The following is an 18,604-nucleotide window of genomic DNA, read 5'->3' on the forward strand; positions in this document are numbered from 1 at the left end:
TGAGTGTCACTTTGATTTCTCCCAGGGTTTTGTCGGTATTTCGGACGTCTTTCTGCCGTAATTTCGTTATCTGCTTCAGTTGCTACTGGGACGTTGAATCTCAAATGCAACGTCACAATCCAGCACACTGTTTATCAAACAAATGAGGACATCCCTCAACCATCGCGATTAGGTGCCGATCAATTTCTTCAGCTTCCATCGTTAAACAAAGAAGTCTCAAAAAGCATGTAATAACATTTAACAGAATGTATTAATATCGCGTATTATTTCCGCAATTTTTCGAAACAGAGGACTCGCGCCGGAATCGGTTGGCGAGGGGATGAGTGCATGATTGGCTGGACGTCTGCACGTCGCGCGGAAATTAAAATTCGACTATTTTCTGCGTCGGCGTATCGTTGAACGCCTCATTGTGAACGCTACCATACGGGGACACATTCTCAACTCCTTACGTCACGTAAACGTGAACGTCTGCGTCCATTGTAAACCATGCTTTAGTCAATGGGACGCAGCGTTCACGTTCACGCAAGAAGTTCAGATGTGTCTCTGTATGGTGGCGTTCACAATGACACGTTCAACGCATAGGGACGTCGAAAATAGCCGAATTTTAATTCCTGCGTCAACGTGCAGACGTCCAGCTAATCATGCACTCATCCCTCTCCCAAACCGATTCCACCGCGAATCACATATTTTGAAAGATTACGAACAAACGTCAAATGTTAGCACACGTTGACGCTTGTTGTTTAACTTTTTCCATAAATTTGCTCTAATCATTTCTACGATGGATACTGAAGAAATCGATCGGTGCTTAATCGTGATGGTCGAGAGATGCCCTCATTTGTTTGATAAACAGTGTAGTCATCATCATTCATCCTATTTTAAAAAGTTGATGACCAATCGAAACTCGCAGTTCGAGATGAAACGAGATGAGCCTCGTGTTTCTGAATTCGCGCAGCGAAACGAGCGAGTACCGATTGGTGCCGTTGAACGCAGCTGAGTTTTTATTCGTTTGCTGATTGGCTGCGTTAAAACTTGAAAGTTGGTCATAACGAAGCGAATAAATATGAATATGATGTTTACGATAACCAAGATTATCAATTCACATTTGATTTACAAAATGACACACACGTCGGCGTGAATAATAGAAATTACATTTTGAGTGTATGAATGATCAATTTGAGAACATGGAAGCTGAAAATGTCAAAAAAATATCATTTCCACGGTGAGCCTGTAGCAGTAGGTTAACCGTATCAATTTGTTGAAGTCTGTCTGATTGTATATTGAATTTTTTGCTTTGAGCGATTAATAAATTCTGTCGAAACTTAACATTTGGTTTTTGAAAAAATAATAAATATGAATATAATAGCAACGACTATAATCAAAATTATTAAATCGCATTCGATGTATGATGACATACACGTCGGCGTGAGCATCGATATATCCGTAATAAAAATTCCATTTCGAAATTGTAAATTATAAACTTGTGAACATGGAAGCTGAAAATGACGAAAACCATCATTTTCAAACTGAGCCTGATGCAGTAGGTCAACCGTATGTTCTATTTCTGAAAATTCGTAATCGAATGCAAAATGTAACTCAAATTTTCAGCTATGTAAAATTGAGTTCAATACAGATAAAATATCAAGTAATGCGTTACGTACAAACTGGAAGCCAAGGTCACTATGCTTACATTGAATCGTGTATCGAAAGTAGAAGAAATTCGAGAGTGCACTACTTTTCAAAAATAATAATATTTTTAGTTTTGGCTGAATCACGATAATATCGTGAACTACTATCACAAACATTTTATAATTAAAATTAGTTTCGAATATTTTTATAATTAATAAATAGCTTTAACTTAATGTGTTTCTCAAAATAAAAATAGCTCTATCTTCTACTGTAAAAGCCAGCCCGCATTTTTTATCATTATTTATCGGAAAATTGAATAGAAATCAATCCCAACTTGTGGAACGCAGGGACAGGTGTCGACTCATTGCGAAATAAGTGATTTATGCCGCTCTACATTGATGACATTTGATTCTTTTGCTGGTTGGCTGTGAGAAACTTGAATACTGCGATAAACCTTTGTTTTTCTTATCGCTTAATTGTTTGTGTCTTTGACAGCTTACAGAAATCATAAAAAGAATATGAAGAATATTATTTCACATATTTTACATAATAAAAGATTATAGTGTGCAAAATACGCCATACTTTACACGACAGATCTGCAATTCTTATCCCTCCGAAGCTTGACGACTTATGGTGAGTTTAATTTGCCTCCCAGAAATGAAAAAGTTGTTACTAAATTTGGCTGCATTTCTTCTTGTTTCTCTCTTCGAATACCTCAGCTTCCGCCGTTACCCGAATTACCACAATACCTTCCCTGACTCTACCAGTTTGAAAGACACATTCCAAATTAATACGTACATTGCCACCGAAGAGTCAAGTTTATTATATCTTGTGGTAAGTAAAATTGTTATTTTCTACACTATAGTTTCAAAACCGTGGCCTTATTATTAAAACTCCTTATTTAAGTGTGCGAATTGAACCTGTTCCATTTTTTTTCTTCCAAGGTGCGAACATTGAAGCCACAAGAACAAAATAAGTTCGTTGTGTCACCACATCTGAGCTTAGCAAATCTGCCCCGAATTTGGTGTGTGACCACACCATTTTTCTCGATTGATTTTGAATTTGAAAGAGTACTGGGATAATAATGATGATTTAACAAAGACAATGATGATGATTTTAAAGACAAAGACGAAAACAATGACTTGTTTTTATGACTAATATTTGAGGTTGTTTGAGCTTTGAAAGCCCATACAAAGGCGTTCACCCAATCCATTTAATCAATTCACAATTGAGATTTGTAATAGATTTTTAATCTATTAACAGCTGTTATTGCTGCCAGATTATATTGGCTGATCTGCCCTAGATTTCCAGCGGTTCGGTCCCGTGTAAAAGCTGCCTGTAAAAATCTTCATTTTCTACAAAAAATGGGCCGTCGAAAAATTTTGAGAAACTTGAATGAAGAAGCAGATATTAAAAAAATTCGTTCACAGTGGCAGCATGAATACCATATCCGTAAAAAAGAATTGTCAATCAAAACTACCGGAAAGGATGCCAATAAGGTGTCTAAAAGCATCGTACATCAATCTGTAAGTTACAACCATAATATAATCATCATCACACATGGGTCATTTCACCAAGGTAACGAGCGATTTTCATCATACAGCAGAGGTAAGCAGTGCACTGCTAATGCTGCAGTTTCAATCGCTATGTCTGCTGTAAAACCAGCTAATCTTTGGACCAATGATATAATTGATAGTGTATTGACATGTGGAGACAAATTATACATTGACAGTATGGCAAGCCGTAAAAATGTGCATCGGGATAAGGATTATGTAAATTACTTGGCAGTTTCAGACCTCAAGACGGATATTAGAGTTTTATCAAAAAATTGTCATTTGACATTTGACGTTGTGATTTTTGGGCATATACACAACGACACTACCAACATTGGTATGCCTAATTTGAAAAACGGTTTACATCGCTTGTTTAGTGAATCAAATTCTGGAATTCTAACATGTAATGGAATATCCGTTGCAGTTGGCAAGTTTAATGATCAATTTTGGTCATTTGATTCTCATTCCAGAGGACTGGATGGTAGAGAAGCGAGTCCAGGAAGGGCTTGTTTCATAATGTTCACATCCATCGATTCACTGTGGAAAATGCTTATTGGAAACATTCAAAAAATAATAGACAGAGCTGGAAACCAGTACGATTTAACGTATGCTCACGTGAATATCACCGATGATGCCGAAACAAGAAATCAGTCAATGATAATGGTTTACGCGAAATATAAGAATTCGCATAAAAATCAACTTTGTTAATAATTTTCCAAAACAAACAGTAATGAACACACATACTCAAATCGATTCAATTGACTATTCTGAAATCAATTCAATTGACTATTCTAACGTAAACCAAATTGAAAACGTAACTAAAACAACATGCAATGATCAACTATCTTTTACTTATCAACATCGAATTGTAGAGCTAGGTTTAAAAATGGAAACTTCTCTCACGGAAAGCCAAATTAAAGATCCAAGTAATATTGCAAATTCACACGTTAATAACAAATTTGTAGAACGAGTAGTAACAGGTAATATACCTACCGAAAGCAACGTAATTAACAATCATTGCGCTAGTCTCGGAAACCAAGTTGAAAGGATTGGTACTGACTACTTAGAATATAGACAACAATCTCGCGCACGTCAAAGATTACACGTCGATTCGCGAAATATCAATACCAGTAGAAATCAATCCACAAAAGGCACCTACGGTGCAAAAAAGTTCGCCAAGTACATCAAATGTTCAACAGGAACTACCATCAAAATATATCTCATGATTAATTAGAAGAATGCATGAATAATAGAAAAAAAAGAATCCAAATCAATTACTGTGCCAAGTACATGGAACTTTGCTACACGAATAGAAATTCTAGAGAAGATTGGAATAAAAATGAAACAACCCTAATAATTAATTGAAAGATGACGAAATTGGAAAGAATTGATGAAAATCAATTCAATGAATCAAAAAACAAAAAAGATTGAAAATATAAATTAAATTAAAAAAAAATTAAAAAAAAAATTGGAGGTAGTAGGACTTGGCGGGCTATTTCGGAGAAAAAATTCAGAATTCTCGCAGGACAATATAACATTAGCCCGCCAAGAACTACGTACTCCAATTTTTTTTTTAATTTTTTTTTAATTTAATTTATATTTTCAATCTTTTTTGTTTTTTGATTCATTGAATTGATTTTCATCAATTCTTTCCAATTTCGTCATCTTTCAATTAATTATTAGGGTTGTTTCATTTTTATTCCAATCTTCTCTAGAATTTCTATTCGTGTAGCAAAGTTCCATGTACTTGGCACAGTAATTGATTTGGATTCTTTTTTTTCTATTATTCATGCATTCTTCTAATTAATCATGAGATATATTTTGATGGTAGTTCCTGTTGAACATTTGATGTACTTGGCGAACTTTTTTGCACCGTAGGTGCCTTTTGTGGGATTTCATAACTTTTTGTATGTTCTCAAAGAATATTGCAGTATTGATTACGGTTTCTTTAGTATCCTATTGTGGTAGGATGATCATCGGGTGAGGAAACATTCAGCTACTACCACATCTGAGTTAAGCAATTATCAAAAGATTCCGTGAAGTACTATGCGTTTCTATTCTAACGATTAGTTACTCTACATATAGGTTGAGTTTATATACATCAGCAGCGGTGGATTTACACTAGGGGCAGTCGGGGCTAGTGCCCAGGGCGGCAAATTTTTTGGGGCGGCAAAATTTAGAAACTGGAAAAAATTTTTTTTAGTTTTATCAAAATTTTTTAATAGGTTTTTTTCATTCCTTCAATTAATCATTTATTATTTAATAGATAGATCTAACGTTTATTCTAAACACAATTATTTTTATATGTTATGTTAAAGTATTTAATACATAGTAAATTGTTTGCAATAGATTAAAGACTTTGATTTTTCAAAAATAAGATGTCAAAACTGTATAACTTTAAGTAAAATTTCAGTGATAGGGCGGTATTTTTTAAGTGCCCAAGGGCGGCAAAAATTTAAATCCGGCCCTGTACATCAGATCATGTGTCCAATTTGAATAAAGGCTTGATAGCTGCTATTTTGCGAATTGGCTTACACGGTTTTTCAGTTCACTAGGTGTATTTGTGCAATTATATTACAAGTCACCAGGCGCATTATCCTTGGATCATTTGTTTGACGAAATGGATCTTGGATTCCAAGCTGCATCTCATAAACGTTTGACAACATACCAAGAGAGAGATCAGTTCCTTTTCGGTAAGATGGTAGTAAAAGTCCAATTGAGCCGCATCAGTTAGCTTGATTTGTGATACCAAAACAGCAGATGATACTTCTTTCATAATCCGTATGATTGTGGGTGAGAGGAGAGCGTTAGTCATAATGAATGAGTACAGTGAGTATGAACTAAAAGAAAACAATTATGGTTGACTTATTAACAACTGCAAAGCAGATGACCAGGTTTCAGTCTGGCTGCAGATTATACCAAAGGGTAACGTAGAGATTTTTTAACTTCATACATTTGATTCACTTCAACTTCAGTTTATTTGTTTGAGAAAGCAGTAACTTTTGGTTTGTGGTATTGGAATTGAAACTGATACGTCCTTCAATATCGGTATGCTTAAATGAGAGAACGTAATATTAAACTTCATGAATCAGTATACTTGGTATGACGAAGGGCATATATTGTAGTTGGCTCAGAAATGATTGCTAGACAGGTGACCTGGACATGATTGGGCTGCAGTTCGTACAGCCATAAATCTTGAATTGAAATCATTTTCATCTCCGCGATCTCTGCTGATTACAATTACGGATTATTCAACGAGTTCCCTCCTTGTCAATCGTAATTGTGTCGGTATTGTTAATTTGATGCGTTAAATATTTTGTTGTACTTATGGACAATGTTTGATTTTCACATTTGACGCTGCAAGAATAAGATGAACGTCTGACATATGATCCTCCTCGTCAATAATGTCGACATTGCCGGACGATGCTCGTTTTATTTATATCCGCCTACTGAACTTACCCCCGAATTATAATCGGTTATTGACTGAAGATCTTTGTTTTGTAAACAACGATAGTCAGTCTTAAGCCTGACTTTTGACTATGGACGGTGTTCGGGGAGGATATAGAGCATTATTTGCCCTTGTATTTTGTTTCGATACGCTTATTTGATTAGCCTGACATTTATTCGAACGATGATTTCGATTTCTGATTGCCAATTATTATAACATTCTGGTTATACAACCAGTTATATAACAAGTTGGTCTGTCAACGGTACCTTATTTTGCCCCGTCGCTATATGGAAACCCGCTTCGATTTTCCTTTGACATTTGGATACCGCTTCAACCGTCCTTGACCTTCAGATGACTACAATACAGCAATTTCAATGCAACGCCAGAACTGAAAATAACATTGATGGTGTCTTTTGTTTCGAATACCCATTTATTACCATTCATTGCAATCACTGCTACGTCAAATAGATCAATCATTCTAATGCTTATCATGTACAGCAATTACTTTGGGACACAGTACTCCGCTCACATGACATGCTTATACCGTGCGTTTCACGTGAAAGTGGCCGCGATCAGAGCATGCGTCGAAATATTCGAATTTCTCAGTCTCCGAGCGAGCCCGAGCCTTGTTATTGCTGGAGTCAGCGTAGCCACCGGCGTAGGCATAATGTTGTGAGATGTCACTTATAAGGGCTGATCTACTGTCGAATCAGCTCTCGCGGGTGACATCCCACAACAAGACGCCTACGCCGGTGATTACGTTATCTCCAGCAAGGCTCGTGCTCGCTCGTGGACTGCGAAATTCGAATATTTTGACGCAAGCGTAGATCGCGGCCACTTTTACGAGACGCGCACGGTAGTCGTCGACATTGGCTAGTGGTGGATGTTGTTTGTTATTGCCGGTAACATGAATTACGTAAACAAACGCTTCCGCACGAATTTCACACTTTTCTTTCGATACCCTTCGTCACAACGTTAATCGATGTGCCGGTTGTTGCGTGAGGCATCGGCATGCATGCTCATTTGTTCCAGTGCGTCGGCATCTGAGGAAAATGCTTGCGAGTCGATAAAATAGGTTCCCTAGGTGACTACAAGACAGCGTCTAGCCATCGTTGATGTATCGTTAATTCAATGGATCTTCAACCATTTCGTTCAACAACAGCTTTGATCAGCGCATACGTTTACGGCAGAGCTCGTGTTGTGTGAAGGGCCAGAAAAAAGACCGTCTTTTTCCGAGTAGCGTGAGGTAGACTCTGAATTTTACGGCGGCCCTTTGTTTGAGGGTACAGGAACTTTTGATTTGCTGGTATCGGGACGGGAACCAATTTTTCCATCGTTATCGGTATGCTAGGAGGAGAGAGGATGGTGTTAGGCATTACGGATTCGTACGGCAAGTTTAGAGAGTGATAATGAATATCGTACTTGAATTACAAGAAATCGTTGGTCCGATGGCCTGGACTCGATTTCGCAAGATTTATCCGAAATAGATCTACGTTTAGAAGGTTCGTTCACCTTTTGATTCGCTACCGTTCTCGTTGCCGGGTAGAATCGCGCTGAGGAAGGTGTTTTTCGTGGGTGATGTGCCATGAGAGAAATTGGTTTCTTTCAGGTGAGGTGAGGTGAAAGTAAGCTCCGGATTTTTCAGCATCAGTTCGCTCAGAATTGGTCTTTGGGAAAAGGCTCTTGGTTTGTTGCAATGGATCAGGTTCTGACGAATCGTTCTACATCTGTACGCTATTGGAAAAAAGGAAGGTGTTGGTTATGATATGAACTATAAGGAAAAGTGTTAATAAAACGACCGACTCATGAACACTTGTTGGATTCTTTGACATTGAAGTGCTGATAGGAAATGGTCACATGGTAGTTGTGATGAATCGATGCAGTAAGCACTAATGAAAGACAAAGGTCGTAGTTGGCTTACCGAGAACTCCCTAGTGCATGATCGGGATTTTACCTTGCGTCGGACCTTGTTGGATGTAGACTTTCTTTGTTTTGCATAGTCTTCCGCGGTTCCGGGTCCTTGGATCTTTGTTGAGCGGGTGGGATTGAAGAGGAGCTTTGCGTTCGTTACGTTTCTGGAGAGGTACCTTCTTTCACGGATTTGTATAGGTAGTGCCGATGAATTTGTAGGTGTCGGTACACCTATGGAAGTAGGATCCTTTGGTATGCTTGGGGTTGGAAGGAAGGTGTTAATCGTGTTGAAACAGTACAGCAGGTACATCATAGAAGTATGAATTATGGTTGACTTACGATGAACTCCTGGGGAAATATGTTGGGTGTTGTGGACTGCGATGTGTAACGATGAGAAGCATCGGCGGAAGACTTCTGTGTTGGCGAGTCTTTCTGCCTCTGATTCTGTTAGAGTATTCAGAACCGAGTAGGATTGGAAAGGAACACTCAAGTTTGTGACGTGCCAGGAGGGAAAGCGTCTTTTTGTAATATCCAGGTGGTGGTGTTGGATCATTCGACGTTGGTTTTTGCCTGTGGGATTAGGGACCCTTGATTTGTAACACCGGAATGTGAGCTGCTGTATTTTCCAATATCGATGTGCTTGGGAATTGGGGGAAGATGTTAGTTCTGATTCGATACAGTGGGCACGTTAGAAATGCAAAGTTTGTGATCGTCTTGCATCCATGATGTTTGTTACCCACATAATTGCTTTGCAGATACGACGACCTTGAACGGCCTGCTTATTTAATTCAATACGTCTGCATTGCGATGCATTGGAAACTTTATTACGCGTTCACTGCCGGTGACGATTACCGTTTACTTACGAGCTGTCACCTCGTAACCTTACAAGTAGTCGACCTTCTGACGAGTGAACTTCCGACGTTCCAATTATCGATAAGGTGGATAAACGAGCTGCGCTTATTTAGGTTCATTTGCGAAACTGAAAGGTCTGTCACGGGCCATGTACCGTACAACCATACGTCCTACGTTCCAGCGATCACGAATCTATCTCTGTCACGTTACGGCCGCCATGATAGCCTTGCCAACAGACGACGGACATTTCACTTCCGCTAGTTCTGTATATCCCTCAAGCATCCAGCGCGGTGATCGGTATCCAATCAAAACGCTGCCTTTCTGGGGGTTAACGAATAGGATTCGCTGTGTGGTTGCAAACTCGGTGCGCTGACACTACCTGCCAGACGGCAGAAAGTAGAACCTTTCTCACTCGCGACAGTTACTACTTTGCGGTGTCACATGTATCACATTTATGTGAAAAGGTTTCTTATTCGCAAAAATATAAGCGGATGTTACGATGATGACGACGATGGTGAATCTGATGAAATGAGTCTGCCGGTGATCAAAGATTATCAGATCTCAACTCTCCGACCACCAATTCCGTTCAATTCAGGCTCAAATGAAAGTTTCACTTCACATTATATCGCAAAAGTGTATTCAAATTTACCAGAAAGCTAATGATTTAGGAAAATACTTAATAAAACAGTCGGCGCTATAGCGTTTTTCCTATCCCCTACCGGTACAGATACTCGGTAGTCCGCGCGTCCTTTTTCTTTTGAATGTATGTATGTATGTACTTGGCGCGAGACTCTACCGAGTCTCTTGATCGGTAGTCCGCGCGTCCTTTTTCTTTTGAATGTATGTATGTACTTGGCGCGAGACTCTACCGAGTCTCTTGATGAATTCGAACAGCATTACATTGGTCCAATGAACATGTTGTGTGGTAAGTGTTCTGCTAAACATTTTGCGGTTGAATGGATATCAAATAAAAACACTTTCAATGATTGTTGTTCACATGGAGACGTGGTCCTCGAGCAAATACCAAATCCGCCGAATGAATTACGAGAGTTATTTGAAAATCGTCATCTTAAATCAAGACATTTTTTCGAAAGAATAAGAAGTTATAATAGTTCCGTTTGTTTTGCTTCGTTCAACGCTAACTTGGTTAACTTCAGGGAAACACGTAATGGACCGTATTGTTTCAAAATTCATGGACAAATATATTATCAAGTAAATACTGCGTTGTATCCAGCAGTGAATGACATTCCAAGTTATGGTCAGCTTTTCATTGTAGATGCAAATGAAGCAACAGATCATAGATTACACAGAGAAATAACGAGCTGGACCGTGAATTATTGCATATTTTCGATCGGTTAATACGTGTTTGCCAAATCTTATCAGATGATGGGTGATGAAATGGAAAACCAACGCAGATCAGCAATCCAAAGGAAGGAGATCTTACCGGAATTACAATTAGTATTTACGCTAAAGCCGGGAATGGATCGTCGTAGATTTAACTTTCAAAGATGCAACGAAGTTGCAGCAGTTTTCTCGACTACAGCTGATAGCGAAATTCCAGAAGCTTTTGTAAGTATTCGGAATAAAAGTACAAAAACATTACAAAATGTAAGCTCAATAGATTCTAATGTAGAACCATGGATATACCCACTATTTTATCCGTATGGTACTCGAGGTTGGAGTAGAGATTTGACGCGTGTCGGTAGAACTGGTTCAACGTATCATAGATATATTGAACTATTGAACGTATGTATGTACAAACGTATTAGCCGTGCAGTATATGTCAAATACAGAATTGCGATCAGAGACACTGAATTTAATGTTTTTTTACTCGGCAGACGATTATTTCAGCAGTGGATCGTTGATTCTTACGTTAAAATTGAAAAAGATCGGATAGATTACTGCAAAAATCATCAGAAAGAGTTGCGTGCCGAATTTTATCAAGATTTAGTGGATTATTTGGACAAAAGAGCGGAAAACATGAATGGTCGTGTTGGTAAAATGGTAGTTTTACCTTCATCTTTCATTGGTTTGCCTCGCAGTATGATGCAAATGTACCAAGATGCGATGGCTATTGTACGTGAGTACGGAAAACCAGATTTGTTCATAACCATGACATGTAATCCCAAATGGCGTGAGATAAATGAAAATATTTTTGAACATCAGCAGGCAACAGATAGACCAGACATCTGTGCTCGCGTTTTTGGTGCTAAAAAAAGTTATTTGATAGATATGATTGTCCGCCAGAAATTCTTTGGAAAAGTAGCAGCATACGTTTATGTGATTGAATTCCAAAAACGTGGCTTGCCGCACATTCATATGCTGGTAACGTTGGCAGAAGGTGATAAGATAACAACAAAGGAGGCTGTAGATAAATAAATTTCTGCGGAAATACCAGATGAAAACGAGAATAAAAATTTACACGATATTGTGATGAAACACATGATACATGGCCCATGTGGAGACTGGTGTATGGAAAACGGTAAATGTTCGAAACTTTCCGAAAGAGTTTAGGGAAGAAACGATAATAGATGAAAACGGTTATCCTTACTATCGCCGACGAGACACGGGGCTATTCTTCGAACGACCTGGCAGATTTATGGTGAACAAACAGTACGTTGTGCCATATTGTCCTCAACTATCAATTACATTCAATAGTCACATTAACGTGGAAATAGTATCAAGTATAAAATCGGTAAAATCATAGATATATTGAAATCATTAAATTGTTTATTACTTTTGTAATTTTTTCAACCGCGTTGTCATGCGATTTCTGAAGTTTCTCGAGCTCATTCTGGATCCAAAAATCACCTCAACATTGAATTCGGCGAAGGCTAACTCAAATTTGACCAAAAGGCACTTGTTGACTAGACTATAGGACTAGAAGGACGAAAAAAGAGCGAGGTGCAAAAGTGATAATTTGCTGGGAAGCGAGTGTCGTCGCTTTGATGCGCGGCGAGCTAAAGCCTGGTTACTGGTGTGAGTGAGGTTAGTTTGGACAGAAATCGTTTAGACAGAATCCGTTTCTACGGAGAAAATTTGCCCAGGGTTCGTTTGGACATAAGAAATTTCGACTTAGGTTCGTTTGGATACAAATGCAAACGACCCTAAGTCGGTCGGTAGAAAATAAACTAACTAAAGAAAATGAATCGAAGAAAATGACAACACGTTAATGATAGAATTAAGTTCCAGTGAAAATTAATTGAACAATCTAATTTCTTTGAAAAACTTGTTACAAGTTTTCTTCTCACTTAGAAATCATTATTTCCCAATTGATTTTCAATTAATTCTCCTTTCCTCGGCATCTTTGGATTTTGATTTTGGTTTTTTTTTTCTAAATTTTTTCTGTACTCGAAAATCTTTCCATCGTGACATATTAACAAGTTCACAAAAAGCTAAACAACGAACAAACTCCTACTCGCAAGCCCCAACAAAAATAACAGTTAAATTCAGTTTTTTTTTTTTTTTTTGACCGATAGTTTGTGTTAGCGAACATGAAATACTACTTTTTTCCAAAGCCGTAATATTGCGAACTATACTGAAATTTTTTTCAACCGAACAAGAATAATTCTCCTTACAGAAAATATTGTATTTCAGATTTTTGTATTCAAATGTGAACAAATTATCATAATATCCATTTGCACTGAAATCATCCTAGTGATGAGAGAAGCTCATCTGCTGCACCGTAATACCGATAGTCCGGACGAGCGTGGTATATTTGTCGCGCGTCACCGTCTATAAGGATGAATTTGAAGATTGGATCTACAGATCGTTCGTGCGGTTGACCGATAATCTCTCAGAGGTCGATGAAGGGTCTGTTTTACCATGAAACGCAGAGGGCGCTCTGGGCTGGCACTCTTATTTTGCGACTTAATACCCTATGACTCTCACTTTTCGCAACTTGTCCGATCTAGTTCAATATATCTATGGTAAAATACTTGTACAAATATATTTACAAGGGTCATGATGCAGCTGCTGTAACAGTTGGCGAAAATCCTGACGAAAATACAGTGATCGACCACGATGAGATAAAAAATTTCATAGAAACACGTTACGTGGGACCTGTTGAAGCGAGTTGGCGAATTTTGGGAAAAAGTTTGCAGGACAAAAATCATGCTATCACACGTTTGCCCGTTCACTTACAAAATAAGCAAAACGTAGTATTCACGGATGACAATGAAGAGGAAACGATACGATCAAGTTTGGAAAAAACCGGAATGTTATTGGATTACTTTGCGTTAAACGCACGTGAGCCTCAGGCTAGGCAGTATTGCTATACGTACAAAAAATACAAAATTAACGGAAATACCGTTCACAGATGGGAACGACGAAAGACTAAATTCAATTGTGTTGGTCGTATGTATTCTGTTAGTCCGACGCAGGTTGAATTATTTCATCTGAGATTACTGCTACTGACGGTCAAAGGTGCAAAAAATTATATAGATTTGAAAACAGTTAATGGAAATGTTCATCAGACATTCACAGCAACGTGTTTAGCTCGAGGTTTAATCGAAGATGACGAAGAGTGGAAACACACGATGGATGAAGCTACAACTTGGATGATGCCACGAAGACTTAGAAGGCTGTTCGTTAGAATACTTATCCACTGTCAACCAGTTCACCCAAAAGATCTTTGGGAAGAATTCAAAGATGAAATGGCAGAGGATTATTCACGCAGGGAGGGATCGTCGCGTGGCCGAGCACGAGCCTATGCACAAATCAGTGAAATGTTGAATGCAGAGGGTTGGAGTCTTTCTGATTTTCCGGAAATGGAACAAAGAATAATTAATTTGAAATCGAACAATGAATTACTTGAGGAATCATCTACAATCGGAGTGCGACAGTATGAAAAATTAAATTCTGAACAAAAAGAAATTGTTGACGCCGTATTGGATTCGATTAATACAGCCGAATACACAGGCGGCGCTTGCTTCTACATCGATGGCCAAGGTGGCTCTGGTAAAACTTACATTTACAAAACTATGTGGCATTTATTGAAAGCAAAAGGAAAAAATGTGATTACAATGGCATTCACGAGAATTGCAGCAACATTGTTACCACAGGGTAGAACAGTTCATAAGACGTTCGGATTACCTGTTCCCCTCTATTCAGACTCAACATTTGCATAAAAGTTAAATCTAAACAAGAAGAATATTTGAAAAAAAAAAAAAAGTTATTGTCTGAGATGAAGCTCGAATGCCACATAGGTATGTACGTGTTAGAAGTAATTGATAAAACATTACGCGAAATAATGAACGATGAGATACCATTCGGTGGGAAGATTTGGATAATGGGTGGCTATTTCAGACAACTACTACCAATAAAACTGAGAGGTACACGTAATGAAACAATTAACCTATGGATTAAATGTAGTATTCTACGTAAATAATTTAAAAAGTTCAAATAAACGCAAAATATGTGAAATTTATCTGATGAAGTAGAATTTTCTGAATCTATAACAGATCTTGTATTAATGATGACAAATTGAATGATGCTGATGATCACGTCAATTGTGATAAAAATAATGTAGACTGACAGAAAAAAACCTGTGTGTGAAGTGTAATGATATGAGATCGAGACAAAACTACGGGTGAAAAATTAATACGATGAACGAAATGAAATGCGGAGCGCGCGCGTGCAGTGCTAGTGGATATAAAGATAAAGTAAAAAAAATCAATTCATGGACCTCAATCGCGAGAAATTTACAAATATCAGATATGTTTACTGTTTAGTTCACATGTACTGAAAACGTAATGTTATTAATAAACTTCAATATAATCTTCAGCTGCGGATGCAAGAAGATGTTGGAAAGTGTTGAGGGATCGTTTTTCAAAAACCAAAAAGAACCTTGACACCCCATAAGGTTGGGCAGGGACTTTGATCCAGTGTTTGTGGAAGCTTTCCGATGCTTTAAAATTCCTTTTGGCCCATGTAGAGAGAAGAAGGTACACGAATATTTCTTATAATATTATAGATATTTACCAGTAGATCATTGTTTTCTTTATTCGTAGCTATCACACTTTTTAATTATCTGTGCAGAACGATTGGAAATATGAAATGTCTACAACAAACCACATTTGATGATAATGACACCACAGATGAAACGCCTGAGCCAGAATTTTTAAAAGATGATGAAGATGTACGACAATATCTAGCGAATGTTGAACAAGCCGTACAGTCTGCAAAAAGACACAAAAAAAATAGTCCAGCGCCAAGCCATGCTAAAAGAAATGACAGTGATAGACCAACAGGAAATACAATTGATAAACAAATAGGTTTAACATTGAGTGAAATACAAAAATTTTATTCTGCAGTAAGTGTAGACAAAAGCCATGATCTCAATTGAAATTTCTGTACGTACAATGATATATGGAGCACTGGAAACAAAGTAAAAAAAAAAAATAAATAAGCATACGCAAATGCAAATTACCCAGATACTATTCGAAAACGAGTCTGAGGACAGCGACGAAAGAAATTAATATCATTGCAGAAAAAAAATGCTATTATCTACAAATATTTACCTAAGAATCGATGAGCCTATTAAAGAACAATTGCAAATGCAAAAAGAGAGTATAACACTGCACTATTTTTTGTTAACAGTTTTTATTACGTTAATTTTCTACCTTTGTAAGATACGTACAATAAAGATATGATTGAGTTATAATAAATCAGCATTTGGGTGATTAAAAAAGTTTTCAATTGCCAAAATATCGCAACGTATACCACTTCAGCGTCGTGATTCAGATTACCATCCCTTTATCAATATCGTCTTATTGCCATGGAACTTCACCTTCTGGCGAGGATAAATAATTGCACAAAATATCTCTCTGGTTAGTTGCAGAGCGACCAGGATGATTCGACCCCATTCGACCTATATTGTTGGAACTATGAGCAGGGTAAGTGTTCAGCAATTCTCCTGGGATAGCATTTCCATCAGAATCATACGTATCGACGTAGTCACTCGGACAATAGTATTGAGCCAGTTCGAGCTTATTATTCTCAGTCTTTTTAATATAATTGTGCAAGGCAATTGTTGCACAACAATTCTTTCAACAGTTTCAACCTCGGCAATAATATTTGAGCGAAGTATTCTCCATCGGCTAGATAATATACCAAAACTATTTTCGATTATTCTACGTGCTCGAGATAGCCGGTAGTTAAAAATCTGCTACGTTCTGTTTAAGTGTGTACCTGGATAGGGTTGCATGATATAGTTCTTCAACGGAAAGGCCTTATCAGCAACAAAAAAGTATGGAGATCTTGTATTTGTCCCTGGTAAAGACGTCGATTCTGGTACATCCGAAATATTTTGATCCAGAGCTTTACCATATACTGACTCTTTGGGGACGCCACCATCACTTTGCGAACCAACGGCACCTACATCAACCATTGTAAACATATAATTTGCATCACGACCCGCAAGTAGGATGATACTAAAACTTTTCTTATAGTTGAAATACTGTGACCCAGATTTGTTAGGTGCTTGTATGGTAATATGTTTTCCATCCATTGCACCTAGAAGCAATTTGAAAAATTCCATCGCCGGTAGAATTCATCAGCGATCATTCGTCAGTCTTCTTGTGAGTCTGGCGATTTGACATAGATTGGTGATAATGTATCCCAAATCACTTGGCATGTTTCCCAAACTATGTTGCTAACCATTGATTCAGCGACGTAAAAGCTCCACGCAGTCAACTGCATACAGCTGCCACTTTTTTGCTGCATCAACAGCCATTACTTGACCTGTAAGAAAATATTCTATGGATTAAAAGTAGACTATACTAATTAAATTTGAGATAAAGAATACAGTGTTTCAATAGAGTACATACCATTCAATGCCCTAGAAACCTCTGCCCATTGAGTTGCTGTAGCCGTTTTTCCCCATGAAATGATCGATAACCTGTGATCCCATAATATTGGGCGGTTCCGTACCTCTGATATCAACATCTCTTCGATGTCGATTTCAGGGCCGACTGATACTTCAGCCCGTGAAGAACAGTCATCTATGTGTCTATATGTCTATCCGTACAAGGAAAGAATAATCCGCTATCGTTTATGACAATATGTTTGTAGCCTTGTATACACAGGTGATCTGGGATGTCTGGTTCGTCGACTTCGTCCATGCAGAAACTACATCTTATAACCGTATGCTGAAAATAATAACGTTATCTATACATCACGGTAGATAAAATAATTATACGAATTATTTTATACCACTACTGTTCATCATATAATAATTATACTAACCTCAGTCATAGCACGTGCTGTCGTTGGTTACTTCGAATCAACGAATTCAGACTTTTCTGAATTCGTTACTTCGAATATATTGCCTTTCCCGCGATATCTGTGATTGTCGCACATTTTTATCGCACCAAAGTTCGTCTGTAGAAACGAACATTCTCGCGTCGATTTTGTAGAAACGACTCTGTGGGACTGAACTCTGAAGAAACGACTCTGTAGGACCGAATTCTGTAGAAATGACTCTGTAGGACTGAACTCTGTAGAAAAGAACCTGTAGAACTTTTGCTTAGTAGAAACGATTTCTGTAGAACGGTTCTCTTCCCCTTGGATAACGCCAATGCCGGCGGTAGCTTTGTTCGATGTTTCGATAGCTTCGAAGTTGAATATCTCAGCACAAAAAAATCGGAGCCACATGAACCAAACGGCATTTTGAAGGGTTGGTTTCAAGCATCAGAATCCCAGAAGGGGCCATCTTGTCTAGATCTTTTCACGCATCTACGATAGATCAAAGTACGAGTTTGATTAATCGTATTTCCAGTATCTATTTTCAGAGCAGATTACGATCGCTCAACCGGAGGGATTTAAAATTTGATACAAGCGTTTGAAAGTAGAGGAATGGAGCTTCAATTTCTTTTTTTACAAGTCCTTTTGCGATGATCTAGGCATCTGCTACGTTCAGCCAAACTTTTCGAGTCCATTTCTGCTTAAAACGCCAATAACTCGGCGGGAAAAAATCGTACGACAGTTTACAAAAAATCGTTTTGAAGCTAAAATACTGACCTTCAGTTGACACGTCTAACATTTGAAGAAAAAAAAATCCCCCGTCCCATGCGATGCTGTAATCTCAACGAATCGTTAGGGTGATTCCGCTTCTCCGAATCCAAAGAGTCATCAACTCGGCCACGAGTGACTGAGACCAATTTTTCGATGAGTTTCTTAAAGTCAAGACTCTAAGCTTTAAAATGCTTTTTTT

General features: G+C 38.0%; 2 protein-coding genes and 1 long non-coding RNA gene across 10 annotated transcripts; 1 reads left to right on the plus strand and 2 right to left on the minus strand.

The window, feature by feature from the left end:
• Positions 1-4,851: 4,851 nt before the first annotated feature.
• LOC125500574 lies at positions 4,852-10,860 on the minus strand. 3 transcript variants are annotated; one of them, XR_007277948.1, is made up of 3 exons: positions 8,878-10,860; positions 8,582-8,795; positions 4,852-8,361 (listed from the first exon to the last, which is right to left on the minus strand). It is a non-coding gene; the product is annotated as an uncharacterized LOC125500574 (long non-coding RNA). The 3 variants fall into 3 exon arrangements; XR_007277947.1 differs by having other exon boundaries at positions 4,852-7,974; positions 8,140-8,795; XR_007277946.1 differs by having other exon boundaries at positions 4,852-8,795.
• LOC125500571 lies at positions 10,797-16,058 on the plus strand. Of its 5 annotated transcripts, none has more exons than XM_048653663.1 (3): positions 10,797-12,003; positions 15,176-15,335; positions 15,430-16,058. In XM_048653663.1, the coding sequence occupies exon 1, from the start codon at positions 10,870-10,872 to the stop codon at positions 11,767-11,769; it is 900 nt and encodes a 299-aa protein (XP_048509620.1). In that variant the 5' UTR covers positions 10,797-10,869; the 3' UTR covers positions 11,770-12,003; positions 15,176-15,335; positions 15,430-16,058. The 5 variants fall into 5 exon arrangements, with proteins under 5 accessions (XP_048509620.1, XP_048509621.1, XP_048509623.1 ...); XM_048653666.1 differs by lacking the exon at positions 10,797-12,003 and adding an exon at positions 13,901-14,723; XM_048653667.1 differs by lacking the exon at positions 10,797-12,003 and adding an exon at positions 13,901-14,597.
• Positions 15,711-17,991, minus strand: LOC125500573. 2 transcript variants are annotated; one of them, XM_048653670.1, is made up of 4 exons: positions 17,638-17,991; positions 17,220-17,540; positions 16,582-17,133; positions 15,711-16,490 (listed from the first exon to the last, which is right to left on the minus strand). In XM_048653670.1, exons 3-4 carry the CDS (start codon positions 16,928-16,930, stop codon positions 16,399-16,401), a joined length of 441 nt encoding a protein of 146 aa, XP_048509627.1. In that variant the 5' UTR covers positions 16,931-17,133; positions 17,220-17,540; positions 17,638-17,991; the 3' UTR covers positions 15,711-16,398. The 2 variants fall into 2 exon arrangements, with proteins under 2 accessions (XP_048509627.1, XP_048509626.1); XM_048653669.1 differs by having other exon boundaries at positions 15,711-16,508; positions 17,638-17,977.
• Positions 17,992-18,604: the final 613 nt, after the last annotated feature.

This window comes from Athalia rosae, chromosome 4 (assembly GCF_917208135.1).
Source record: "Athalia rosae chromosome 4, iyAthRosa1.1, whole genome shotgun sequence".
In the NCBI taxonomy this organism is placed as follows: Eukaryota; Metazoa; Arthropoda; class Insecta; order Hymenoptera; family Athaliidae; genus Athalia; species Athalia rosae.

Bases quoted from the DNA above. Each gene is read 5' to 3' on its own strand.
- LOC125500571 (XM_048653663.1), top strand. From the start codon at position 10,870: ATGGATCGTCGTAGATTTAACTTTCAAAGATGCAACGAAGTTGCAGCA.
- LOC125500573 (XM_048653669.1), bottom strand. From the start codon at position 16,930: ATGGAATTTTTCAAATTGCTTCTAGGTGCAATGGATGGAAAACATATT. The intron at 16,509-16,581 runs GTACACACTTAA...AATCGAAAATAG, and splicing joins TATCATGCAACCCTATCCAG to TTTTGGTATATTATCTAGCC.